General features: G+C 56.0%; 1 protein-coding gene across 17 annotated transcripts in view; it reads right to left on the bottom strand.

Annotated features, from left to right (window-relative positions):
* Positions 1–13,844, bottom strand: part of RIMBP2 (RIMS binding protein 2) — a 311,373-nt gene that overhangs the window by 60,678 nt on the left and 236,851 nt on the right. For 9 of the 17 annotated variants that reach the window (XM_074402014.1, XM_074402021.1, XM_074402019.1 and 6 more), the window contains one exon: positions 12,501–12,521. The exons of the other annotated variants lie outside the window; for them this stretch is intronic. In XM_074402014.1, coding sequence (XP_074258115.1) covers positions 12,501–12,521 — 21 coding nt within the window. The remainder of the gene's footprint in view (positions 1–12,500; positions 12,522–13,844) is intronic. 17 annotated transcript variants of the gene reach the window in all.

The following is a 13,844-nucleotide window of genomic DNA, read 5'->3' as shown; positions in this document are numbered from 1 at the left end:
TGCTAGCGCTGTTTGGAACTTGGCGTATGAGACTGTGACACGGTGTAGACTCAGGGGAGCGGCTCAGGTGCCGTCCCACCGATTCAGGGATGCCATTTTTCTCATCCAGGGCGCGTGCCCCCGGGACCGCGGAACCCTTAAGAACGACACTTGAGCAGTGAGGGATCTCTATCTGCTACGTTCAGTCAGCCACACTGCTGCATTTGCAGACAACACGAACACACCTCGGGAGCCCTGGGGAGGGCAAGCACCACCTGGGGACACACACAAGAAAGGGGCAGCCCAGCAAAGCTCCTTCCTTGGGGCAGGACGGGCCTGGGCGGGGTCCAGTCTCAGGACATCACTGACCCGGGTGTGCTTCCTCCCAGGTCAGGGGTTCATGGGCAAAGCCCCGCTCCCTGCTGCCCTGGGACTCCAGCTCCACGTGAGACGTGGTCTCCTGAGATGGGTTTCTGGCACCCATCACAGAAGGCACAGCACAGAGGGGTCTCCAGAGGGCGGGCTCTACCTTCCCACACCGGCTTCCTTTCTCAACCACGCTGACCGACCCCCGGCACTGCGTTAGCTCCTGGGCTGTTTCTCATCTGTGTCCACAACTACACTCCAGGCCCTGAGCCTCTGCTTTCTGGCTCATGGACACTGTCGCTGCTCTGCATGGACCCAGCACCCAGCAGGTGCTGAGAGAGCGTTTGCTGAATCAGTGAAAAGAGGCGAGCCCTAAGCTGTGGGTACCGCGCCCCTCAGGGGATGGCTTGTCAGGTCTGCATGCAAGGCCGCTTTCTTGCCACTCCTTATTTTATGATAGCTGGGAAAATCCCATTTACAGAATTATTTTTTTTCTTTTTTTTATTGCATTTTAGGTTTTGGGGTACATGTGAAGAACATGCAAGATTGTTGCATAGGTACACACATGGCAGTGTGATTTGCTGCCTTCCTTCCCCTCATCTGTATCTGTCATTTCTCCCCATGCTCTCTCTCCCCACCTCCCCACACCCCGTCCCTCCCCCATTTCCCCCCAACGGACCCCAGTGTGTAGTGCTCCCCTCCCTGTGTCCATGTGTTCTCATTGTTCAACACCCATGGGGCTGGCGACACCGACATTTCCCCACTGACATGTCAGCCCCACGAGGGCAGGGCTTTGCCTGCCTGTTTCCTGGGACCTGAGCTAAGGGCTTGGCAATGCCCCCCGTGCCCCTCCCCCTTCACTCCTCCCCCTCCTGTTCATCCATCGCCTCCCCCACCACCCTCCACAGGCAGCAGCCTTCTCAGCTCCTTTGTCCAGAATGAAGCGCTGTTTATGGCTCAGATCATGGATTTCTAAAATAAACCTAACAAATCCAAAGCCTATAATTAATTTATTTGGTTCATTAAAAGAAATCAGTGGTATTCTTCTTTAAAAAGCTGAATGGGCTTGGCCAAGCCGGCTGTTGTCTACCGAGAAAGGCGCACAGCTAAAAATGGGAGGCTCCCGGGCACGACATGGAAAGCTTTGGAGGGAACCCAAGCCTGGGGACAGCTCTGACCCCAAACTCGGGGTCTGCAGGTGGGATGACCACTCGGCTTCTGGGGCTTCGGGGGCTTGCGGGGCTGGTGGGGGCTCTGGATCTGCTGGTTCCACCCTTAAGACAGAGTGACGGGCCCACAGGGCGGCCAGGGAACAGCTGCTACTGCCTGCTGCAGGCCAGGCTGGACCCCAAAGGGCCCTAAGCTCACCTGTGTGAGCCAATGAGCCCCCCGGCACCCCTGAGGCACTCACAAAGCCTTCCCCGGGTGTGAAGGAGCAGGACGTTTAATAGTCACGCGTTCATTCTAACGTGCATCAAGGAACATGTCCCTGGCACACCCATTCCTTGACATCATGTCTATGCAAATGACCTAACTAAAAAAGTGAATAGGCCGGGCGCAGTGGCTCATGCCTGTAATCCCAGCGCTTTGGGAGGCCGAGGTGGGAGGCTCCCCTGAGCTCAGGAGTTCCAGACCAGCCTGGCCAACATAGTGAAACCCAGTCTCTACTAAAAATACAAAATTAGCCATGCAGGGTGACACATGCCTGTAGTCCCAGCTACTTGGGAGGCTGAGGCAGGAGAAACGCTTGAACCCAGGAGGCGGAGGTTACAGTGAGCCAAGATCAAGCCACTGTCCTCCAGCCTGGGCAACAAGAGTGGGACTCTGTCTCAAAAAAAAAAAAAAAACAGTGAATAGATTTTTCATGCAACAATGTTGAAATGATAAAATGACAGCAATGAAGAACAGATCAGCAGTTTTCAGGGTTTCGGGTTGGGGAGGGTGTGACTAGGAAGGCTCCCATGAGGGAGTGTCTTGGTGACAGAGCCGTCTGTATACCTGACGGTGGTGGTGGTGACAAGAATCTGTATATGCCACTGAATACCATAGAACTATACAGAAAAAAAAAGAGTAGCTGTAAACACTGGTGAAAGCAAGTGACCTCCCAGCAGCAGGCGGCACGCTCCGGTGCAGCCCCATGCAGCTTCCCAGGTCTGAGGGCAGTCTGGCTATGGAAGATGCCACCACCTGGCAGCCAGAAGAAGGGCCATGAGAACGCTCCCTGCTGTTTTTGTAAACTCCCATGCATCTAAAATTACTTCAAAATAAAGTTTTCAGATGTGAACAGATTTTAAACAATAGGAACTAAGAATACAGGTAGCATGCAGAGACAGGGAAAATCATGAAAGGTGCCACGTGAACGGCTGACCTTTGGGGAGGTTGTACGCCATCAAGGGGGCTGAGGGCAGCTGAGGTCTCGGAGCCTACCTTGGGTTCTACCTCTGATATGCGCCTAGGCAGAGGCCAGCAGGCTGCGGGCTGTCTGCTTCAGCTCACAGGAGGGTGGGTCGCAGGCACTACAGAGGGAAGAGGGCAGGCTGCCTGCTGTCCCATGGTTCCACGGGACTCCCAGAAATGACGGGGGTGGGGGGCACTGAGCAGGAGCTGCACCGTCTCTGCAGTTTGGGCCCCAGGGCCTGGCGAGTCCTGTACCTGTGTGGGCCATGAGGGTGCTTCCCGAGGTCAGCCCCTTGGCCTGGCCTGTCAGTCTGTCCTCAGCCCTTAGTTCAGGATCTGGCACAGGGTGGGCAGCCAACAGCTTGTGGTGGATTGCAGTGAGCTGTGGGTAAACAAATCTATGCACAGAAATTGTGGTGCACCCTTGGGTTAGAGATGAACCAGGTCATCTCTGTCCAAGGGAGACAGAACTTGGGTGGAGGGGCAGCCATCAGGGTGGCCCACCAAGGAGGCCCCGAGACCCCTCACAGGGGCTGGTGGGTAAAGGAGGGCCAGCTCCAGCCTGCCGGAGGGCCTGCCTCCTCTATGCACAGAGCGGGGCCTGGAGCACAGACTCGCAGGACACCTAGAGCTGAGGTTCCCGTGGGAGAGGGAACCCGGCCCTGATGAACACCCAGGCCTGTGATGACACAGTGCGTGACCACGGGTGAGAAAAGGCCACACCACCCAGGTCCACACCAGTGCCCAAGCCCCAGTGCCACAGACTCAATACCCGGGCCCCGAGGCCAGACTCCCCCAGCAGGGCCGGACTCCCCTTCCCTCTGAGGCCAAGGCTTGGGGTCACTGGGCCATGAGCAGGAGGGAGAGGAGTGGCAGAAGGCCTGAGCATTCCCCAGCTGGGGCAGCGGGGCGACAGGCCAGGCAGGAAGCCCTGGGGCCAGAGAGCCCGTGAGCGGCCAGGGCTGCGCCTGGCAGAGGTTAGTTCTGTCCTCTGTGAGACAGCCAGGATGACAGAGCTGCTCCTAGGATGGGTGCAAGGATGGCTGGTGCTCAGAAAAGTGGCCGCAATGGAAGGTTGAGCACACGGAGCTGCCGTCAGCGCAGCGGCGCACGGGAGCAGCTGCTATCACGTGACAGCACTGGGACCGGACCGACCCACCGTGCCAGCGTCAGTGGTACTGGCATTTTCATGACTGGCAGCAGTGGCAGCCTTGCTTTGGTATTAAAGGGCATTATCAGCAGCGGTAGCAATAGCAGCAGTCATATTTTTTGTAGAAACAGCGCTGGTGTGAGCAGTGGTGTAGGAACAGTGCTGCTAGTATCAGTATTAGCAGCAGCAATGTTGGCATTATTTGCACTAGCAGCAGCAGTATCACCATTACCACCTGCAGGAGGACTGGTATCATCTGGGGTTAGCACTGGGAGCTGCAGATGCAGAGTTAGCATCAGCAACAGCAGGGACACTGGTATTCTCAGCAGAGCAGTAGCCACTGTCCTCGAATTCCCTGCAGGTTCCCCAGGGACATCCTGGCTCCAGGGACATACCCCCGTTCTGAGGGGTGCCAAGAACAGGAGGCCTGTGGGCAGCAGTGAGGGCCGGCTCGCCCAGAGCCCCTCCCACAGTGCCCTCGCCCACCCAGGCTCACTGCACAGGAGACTCCATGCCCTTTGGTGACACAAAGTCACTCCCTTCTTGAAGTCTGAGAAATTTCCCAAGGCTCCCAACTGCCGCCTCCTCCCTGAGGGTGTTTCTCTTGAAGAGGTCACCGGACAGGGCCAGTGTGTGCTGTTCACGACGGACCCATCCCCAGGACCCAGGCACCTCCTGCCAGGTCCCGCCTCTGACACTAGGGGCTATATTTCAACATGAGATGTGGAGCAGGGTGATGTCCCAGCCCCACTGCTCTGCTTCTTCAAGGGGGCAGCAGAAACCCTGGGCCAGGGGTTTTAGGGACACCGGCTCTGCCCAGCTCCCTCTTGCCAACTGCTCCTCACACCTCAGGTGGCGAGGTCCCAGGGGGGGACTGAAGCGCCACGGCAGATCTCCATGTGGCTGCAGCCCTGCATGGAGGCCAGCAGGGGTGCCAGCAGGGACAGGGGCAGGGGCAGGACAGGGGCAGGCAGGCCTGCAGGGACTTGGGGTGGCATGGTGAGTGCAGCAACAGGCTGCATCCAAAGGGGCAGGTGCCTCGGCCGGTAGCAGCCACCGAAGGCAAAGCTTCTGGTTTCCCAGGAACAGCAGGGTGTCCTCTCCACCACAGCTCCTGTGGAAATGTGGGGCCTGGCAGGAGGTGCCGGGGTCCTGGGGGCAGATCCCTCACCAACGGCTTGGCACAGTCCTTGTCATAACGAGCACCTCTCCAAGTTCACACAGGTCTGGCTGTTGAAGAGCCTGGCACCTCCCCACACCCTCTTGCTCCTGCTCTCAGCACGTGACACGCCTGCTCCACCTTCACCTTCTGCCTGACTCTTAAGTTTCCCAGGGCCTCCCCAGAAGCCTCCTGTACATCCGGCAGGACTGTGAGCCATTGACACCTTCATAAATTACCTTCATAACCTTCATCAAGGACCCAGCCTCAGGTATTCCTTTATGGCAATGTATAGCAATGCAAGAACAGCCTCAGACACACAGGGAACCTTCATTTCACTGGAAAATCTCACACTTTAAAAGCAGATGGTACTTAAAAGCTCTTCAGCAGCCGGGGCTGATGGGCACACCTACTGATGGCTGCTGGCTGTGGGTGCTGGCTGTGGTGCTGCTCTACCCGGCAGCATGGCAGCACACCTGCATCAGCAGGCTGGGTGTGTGGGGGGTCAGGTTGGAACAAATGCCCTCGTGGCCCTGCAGATGTCCCCAGATGTACTCACATTAGCCCCGACACACAGGATGATCCCTCACTTGCTCCTGAGCCTAGGGGGCTCTGGGACCTAGAAGTTGCCACTCTCTAGGATGGGTGCACACATCTGCCTGGGCACTGAGCATGCACTTACAGACGAGCTGGGCAATGCCCTGCCATAACTGAGGACCCCACCCAGGGGTGGCCAGTGCAGACCCCAGGAAGGCCGCGCTGCCACAAGCCTGGGACAGCTACCCCAAGGACACTTGCCTGGCTGCGTCTCCACCGACGCCCAAGGCTTGCTAACTGGCATGACCGATATCAGGAAAAATAAACAGTAAAATTCTCAGCTTTTTTCTAAGCATAAGGGATGGGAGAAATAGGCATTCACTGGTTAAAGTGCAGCTATGTCACCTGGCTCACACATCTTAGCACCGTCCACCTTTGAAGAGCAGGATATAGCGGGGTGAGGCCTTGCTCCTGTGGTCTTGGGAACGGTGCCCAGAGCTGGGTCTCTGGCTGGTCCCGTGTGCAGACACTGATTCGAGGATTCCGGTGGCCCGAGCCCCTGTCCAGCTGATGTGCTTTCCCTGAATGAGCTCCACGGGGCTGACACACAAAACACCCTCCTAGCAGTGCCAAGTGCTGGGACCACGTGGAGCTCACAGACCAGGTGTGGAACCGACCCGCTCGTGCCTGCGTGTCTGTAAGCACATGCTCAGTAAATACCAGGCTGATGGGAGAATCTGTGAGACTTACTTTCCTTGTAACCTACGCTGAAGGTGTGGAATAGGGCACAGCCTCTCCCACCTCAAATTCCTACCAAGGAGAACCTGAGGGCTCTGCCCGACCACTCCCAGCCTGTCTGCACCTCTCCTTTCAGTTCCTTGCCTGGGCACGGCTCCCTGGCTTCTTCGCAGCAGGCGAAGGCTCTTGTGACTGCTAAGGGGATCCCTACCGGGGCTAAGAGCTTCCAACTGCCCATGGGGAGTTGTTGCCAGCAGGAACCACTTCCGGCATGAGAGAAAACAGTAACCCGTGGACCTGCCCCAGGTGGGCGCGTTTGCACCTCAGTATTTATTTCCAGATGCAGAGTGCTGCTCTGCCTGGGTTCGGGCCTGGGCCTGGGTGTTGCCCCGGCTGCAGGGATGCACCCAGCCCCATACTGCTGACTCCTCCCCATCCCGAGGCCACCTAGAGGGGACTGCTCAGAAGCGACCGAGTCCGAACCAGGCAGGAACAGATGGCACAGTCATCAGGCAAATCAACTGTAACTGGAACAAACAGCAGAGGCTTGCAAATGTGGATGCTGCTATTTCTAAAGATGGGGGGAAGCATCCAAAGACGGCCCCGCAGCTCCCCCGGCTCCTGGCTCCGTGCCCTCCTCTGGCTCCCTCGCCTCTGTGAAGAGGGCTGGTAAGCAGGTGCTGTGCTGGCAGCTGGCGTCCAAATGGGGTGGTTCTGGGAGCAAGGGGCCTGATGCATAATCACCGCAGAACCTCAGGCAGAACCCAGGGACGGTCCAGGCTCACTGGGTCACCTGACTTAGTGTCAGAGCCATTCAAACCAGAGAGACTCCATCTTGAACAGGGGCTGGGTAAGGTGAGGCTGAGACCTACTGGGCTGCACTCCCAGACAGTTAAGGCATTCCAAGTCACGAGACGAGAGAGGTCAGTACAGGTCACAGGTCACAGGGACTCTGCTGATGAAACAGGATGCAGTAGAGAAGCCGGCCAACTCCCACCAAAACCACCATGGCAACAAGTGACTTCTAGTCATCCACACAGCTCATTATATGCTCATTACAATGCATTCGCTGCTAGAAGACACTCCCCGCTGTGCCGTGAGCGTCTACAGATGCCATGGCCACATCAGGAATTTACCCCATATGGTCTAAAAAGGGTGAGACCCTCAGTTCCTGGAACGGCTCACCCTTCTCCCCCACAAAAACTCGAACAGTCTACCCCTCGAGCAGCAGATAATCATGACCATAAAAGAGCCAACGAAGAGCCCAGGCTGCCGCTCTGCTGTGGGGCCGCCAGCCTTTCGTTTCTCTGCGTCTCTCACATACTTTCTTTCGCTTTACTCTGTGGACTCACCAGGATTCTTTCCTGGGGTCTGGACCGAGACCGCTTTCTGGCAACCTTAGGAGGAATTTGGCAACAAGTTGTCCGGTGTGCCGTTCCACCTGGGTTCGGGCCTGGGCGTCTTTATGTGACTTCACTGATCACCAGCTGAATACCTGCTATGTGCCATCCCTGCCTGGGGTTCGTGCATTGCTGCTGACCAGAGAGACCTCCTGGGTGAGTCGGTGTCAGGCCACTGCACCAGAGAGGGACACAGGGCCAAGAGGGACTCTCGGTCACACACCCAGCGGGCGGCAGGCCGAACCCAGGTCTCTCTGGCTGCCGTCTCCCAGTCTCTCCGCCCAGGGCCCACCTGAGCCCCAGCCTGCACCCTCACTCTCCACCCTCAGCATGCTCACATGCCCAGTGGTCACCCAGCCTCTGAGCAAGAGCCAGGCAGGGCCTGGGGCCATGACGCTCTACCTTCAGGGGCCCCAGAAATGGTTCCATTTTAGTTTCCTTTAAAGTCAGGAAAGAAGTGAACAGGCGTAATGAATACAGCATCATGAATCCAACCTGGATAATACTCATCTCTACCCCACCCTAGATGCAAAATACAACTGTTGGTATTAGTCTGCGGAGGAAGGGATGACCCCTGAAGGCAAAGGGCCACAGACCAGAGTCGGACGCTGCAGGTCTGAGGCCGGACCCCCGCAAGGAGGCGGATCCCAGCCTGCCTGGGAGGCAAGCATCCTGGCCACTCCCAAAAGTCCCCCAGGGAGACCCAGGGAGGAAAGGGGGCTGTTCATGAAGATCAGCCAGGCTCCTCTGAGGCCGAGACGCACCGGGGCCGACGTCACCTGCAGTTTTACGCCTTCACAGGTGCAGGACAAAAGTACTCAGCACCTAACCCTCTACTCACCGGAGACAAATGCGTATCTGATTGTTTCTTCTGCCCTATTATTTACTCAAAAATGCAGGTTCACCGAGCCAGACTAAGGCCTATTCCTCTGCCCTCTTCTCACACAGAGACAGCCAAGGAGAAGGGGAGGGACGCCCACGAGGGCGCCCTGCAGAATCACCACAGAGCTGCCCACATGGGCACGCCAAGCGCACAGCGCCGGCCACGCTCCTCACCGGGAGGGTCCCCTGACCGGGAAGCCCAGACCCGGGTCCTAGTCCAAGCACACTGTGACAAGCACGACAGCCCCTAGACTTTTCTCAAATCACCTCAGACGGGTACCAGCTGGCTTCCTGCCCTCCCTCGGGGCCTGGCCCTGGCAACCGGAGCTGTGTGTCCTCCGGTACGTGGCTCATTGCCTCGTGCCCTGCCCTGATTGCCTAATCAGCAAAAGAAGGCGGCGGAGAACCGGAGGCAGCTGAGAACCTGAGGCAGCGGTTTCAGGGGTTAAACAGGACTGCAGCTCTCAAGGGCTCAGGGTAAAGCGACTTCCTGCATTCCCAGGCCCTGCTACCGCCGCGCATCCAGGGGAAAACACAGCAGGTGAAGGCGGCACAGCTACAGCTCCCACAGTCCGGAGCTGCCAGCACTGACTTGCGATTCATCCTCCAGTACGCTCTGCAGGCAGGACCAGGGCGCAGGACCAGGGCCGCCATCCCGTCTGCCCCCTGCGCCTGCCCAGCACCCACGGGGAGGTCAGAGTTCTGAGCTGACGGGAAGCTACGCTGTTCAGCTGCCATTGCAGGCTCGGACTCTGGAGCCGGACTCCTGGGGTTGAATGGGATTCCACCCATGACTCCCTGAGACCCCTGAGCAGGTCACTCGGTCACCTGTCTGCTCCTTGGCTCCCCCAGACGTGGTGAAGATCAGGTGAAACGTGTGTCATCTCGTAGAGGTCCAGATGTCTCTCTGATGCCCTCCGAGGACAGTGGCCAGCACAGGCCACCTGTCCCAGGTGTTGCTGCCGCTCTCATTATTTTCTTTTGCTTCTTTGTTTTCATATGACTTTCTCTAAGTGCCAAAGAAATTACTTAACTCCTATATCTGAAATCTGCCTGCTCTCAGGTGCTTAAGTTTACAAAAACAGCTGTCTTTACAGGCAAATTCTTGAAAACCTCTGTTAGTTAAAACCTGAGGCACATCTTTGCTAAATCCCAAAACTAGCCCAGGGTACTCCTTGGGCCCCAGGACTTTATGCAGCACGACCAGGAAAAAAAGACACCTCCCCGCTGCCACCAAAACCTCCTGGCCGTTCATTCTTTAAAGAACAGGGCCTAGAAGAGTCCATGGCACTGGGGTTGCATATATGGGAACCTTGAAAGGAAAATAAATCTCAGGACCCCACAATCACTAAGCTGAAGGGAAATGTCAAGCTGGGAACTGAGCTGGCAAACCTGCCCTCCATTATATTTCCAAGTACGATGGCTTCAAAGATGAGAAGCTACATACCTCCCTCACAATTTTCCCACAGAGAGAGTCCCTGTGGGCCTCAAGATCTTTATCCTAAGACAGTTCTGTAGAATTTCACCCAGGCAATGTAAATTGATCGTTCATCTTCACAGGTGCGAGACGAAAGAGTTCAATTTCTAACCCTCTGCTCGCCAGAGACAAATGCGTATCTGATTGTTTCTTCTGGCCTATGATTTATGCAAAAATGCAGATTCACTGAGCCAGGCTAAGGCATAAGTGACTATTCCTCATCTCACATGGAAATCGTGTATTCAGCAGAAGGCTCATCAGAGACTCAAAAGAATGCAACCCTTTGTCTCTTATCTACCTATTGAAAGCATCATTGCAAAATTATAACTGAGACAGTGAAAGAGATCTGACCCAACTCCGTGGTGCTTCTAACCTCCAGGCTGTCCTTGTTCATTCCTGGATGTAGGCCGAGGGAACTTTGTGAGGGGCTTAGTGTATACTTTAGCTTTGAAACGAAGAAGAAACAGGCTTTTCCCAAAACAAGCCTCCTTCCCTGCCTGGAATAAGACTGCCTTTGCAGCAGTGACAAATTGGCCACAAGACTAGAAATTATTGTTTAAGAGTCATCCAGCTAGAGGCTGCAAGAGTCTGACCCTCCCCAAATTGCTCTTGGAGATTACATTGCTGTTTTAAAACCTGACCTCAGTGCTCGAGATATCTTGCAGACCCTGCACTCCATGGATAAACTGGCTCATCTGGTCTTGCGGCCCCCACCAGGAATTGACTCAGTGCAAGAGGACAGCTTCGACTCCCCATGATTTCATCTCCAACTCGACCAATCAGCATTCCCAACTCACTGGCCCCTAGCCACCAAATTATCCTTGAAAACTCCAATCTCCAAATTCTCAGGGAGACCGACTTAAGTGGTAATGAAACTCTAGTTTCCTGCACAGCCAGCTCTGCATGAATTAGTCTTTCTCTATTGCAATACCCCTGTCTTGATAAATTGGCTGTATCTAGGCAACACGCAAGGTGAACCCACCGGGAGGTTACACCGTGACCCAGAAGCCCCCACTTCAAGTTGTCCCGCCTTTCCAGACCGAACCAATGTACACCTTACACACATTGATGGATGGCTGATGTCTCCCTAAAACACATAAAAGCAAGCTGTACCCAGACTGCCCCGGTTACATGTCATCAAGACCTCACAGGTGCATCCTTAACCTTGGCAATGTCCTCAATTAACTGAGACCCGTCTCAGACACCTTTGGTTCACCATGTGCTCAGGGATTTTATGTGACGTGTTCTGGGGTATATCCTATCTAGGCGCTCTCTATTATGTCTGGCTGGGCATGGAATCAGTCTGTTCTGCCCAGTGGAATGTTCCATCTACAGAAAGTCACCAATACGCCCCATTCTCCAAGGCCACAAACACCTTGACATAAAACCCCCACTGCACGCCATAGATGATTCTTGGATGGGTAGGCAGGTGGGACTTGACATCCACAGTTTCTCGGTCAACAGCTCCAGGTCAGGATCAGGTTCCCAAGGTGCCGAGCCCTGCAAAGGCCAAGGCTTCCCAGGGGACGCCCTGCTGAAAATACTCTCTTCCCCAGGAGCTGGCCTCACAGGCTCCCTGAACAATGCTTCTGAGACCTCAGGGGCATGAGAAACACCTGGAAGGGTGATTACAGCCGACCTTGGAGCCTCTCCCCGAATTTGGATTAGGGAGGCTGGGCCTGAGAAGTGGAGTTGCTCACAAGTTCCCAGGTGCTGCCACTGCCCTGGGGCACCCACTCAGAGAACCACTTGTCCAGAAGTGAGAAAAGCCATTCCTTCCAAGAACTCACCATCCAACTCAGAGCCCTGTCTGGGGGGCAACCCAGCCTCTCCTCCACCCCAGGGGGAATTGCAAGGGGTGGTCTGTGACAGGGAGGAGCACAGGCAGCTCCTCCCTGGCCCGCGGGAAGGAGCTTGCTGTCCACACAGCGCAGAGGCAGAACAAGGGGTGTAACGCTCAGGTGCACGGCCTGAATTCTGATGACCAGGAACCGAATTAACCGAATTCAGGGTTACCCACCAGGCTCCCTCAACAACTCTGGCCCCAGGTAGAATCAACCAGCAATGTCTCTCCACTGTGGTCATCTGAAGCCCCAGGACCGCTCTCCCAGCCTGAGAGTTACAGCCCTGGCAGGACGGGGACTGCCATGTGCCTGGGCCTGCATGGCACCTCAGAGAACACCACGCTACATTCTGATGCGCAGAGGAAGCGAGTCCCTGCTTACGGAGCTCCTGGAAGCAGCTCCTTTGGCTCCCCCAGGCCGAGCAGCCCCCACCACCCCCCACCTGCGTCAGAAGCTGCAGTTCAGGAAGCAGAGGCAGGTCAGAGCAGGCCCAGGACTCATGGCCGCGTTCACTCACGGGAAAAGCATCGCCAAGCACGCCGGGCGGGGAAGACGCTATTCTCTAGAATACCTGCATGCTGTCCAGGGTGTTCTGCGCGAAGAGCAAAGCAAGACACAGTTACAGAAAGACGCCGTAATTAAAAGACAACACAATTCCCAGCACATCTGAGTCACCGTCTCTGTTTTTCAAACCAAAGCACACTGCGTTGCGACCGCCACCGCATTTGAGAACATGCACCACCAGCAACAGGGGGTGACAGGTGACAGCAGGATTGTGGTGGAGTGGCCCCTCAGAGGCAGACTGAAGCCACACAGGGTCACGTCAGTGGGCTCCGGGGCAACTGGAGAGAGGAAACGACCTTTCCTGCCGGGAGATGACGCAAATTCAAGTGCGGTGGGTAACTTGGGCCAGGGAAAGGGAATGATTTTCCAGGGAGATAAACGGCCATTTGGAGGCCTGTTTCTACTCTCTCGGGTTATATATTTTCCTATTTGCTATTCATCACACTCCTCCCTCCAGATAGTCATTAACTAATGGAGGCTTTCAAAAAATCCATTTTAATGTATACGATGATAATGATGAAACCTTTTCCTGCGGGAGGAATAGACTTTAAAAGGCAGCGTAAGAGATGCACGAGCCTGCTTTAAGTGGCTGCTGCCTTCCCAGAGACAAGGGACAAGGTCATTGTAAAGAGGGCGACCACATCCAGTGCTGGGAATCCATGGCCTCTTCTCAGGGAACATAACCGGAGGAGCCACGCTGAGGCACACCCACTCCCACGCAGCCCTCTCCTTACGGGGTGCGGAACGGCACCATCCTTGACTTTGGCAGGTGGGGGCCCCAGCTTGCCGTCCCCGTCCACTGTGTGTGACAGATGCAGACAGCAGAGGCCTCAGGGGGACCCCACAGCCCTCCCGGTCTGCCTGCTTACTCACTCCCAAGGAGGCTGGCACTGGACCAGGAGCCGGGGACAGGACTGGTCACTCCTGGCACGTCACTCATGCAGCTGGGACATAGTTGTTGACCTTCCCAAGCCCCCAGAGGGACACATCTCTGGGGGGCAGGAGAAGGCCATTCACACCGTGTTTGCGGGGACCACACCCAGGAAAGTATCTCAGATGGCGCTGGGGACTCTGATTGCCCAGGCCCTCCTTTCTCCGATCCTACAAATGCCTCCCCAGGATGAGCCTTGTACCTTAAAAAGATACCCCAAGGCAGCTCATGGCCTCCGGGGGGTCCCCCCGCCTCTCCTCCCAGGGAAATCGATTCACAAGTAAGGGAGTGAGCCACACTGCCTCGCTTTCCACCCAAGAGGAGCCAGCAGAGGACAGCAAACCACGTCGGAGACACACCGTTCCGAGCATGCATGTGTGGCCAAGGGAAAGCTGCTTAACCTCTCTGTGCCTCAGTTTC

Source organism: Saimiri boliviensis, chromosome 7 (assembly GCF_048565385.1).
Source record: "Saimiri boliviensis isolate mSaiBol1 chromosome 7, mSaiBol1.pri, whole genome shotgun sequence".
Lineage (NCBI taxonomy): Eukaryota > Metazoa > Chordata > Mammalia > Primates > Cebidae > Saimiri > Saimiri boliviensis.
Note: the sequence above shows the minus strand (reverse complement) of the source record. Positions and strands in the feature narration are given on the sequence as shown.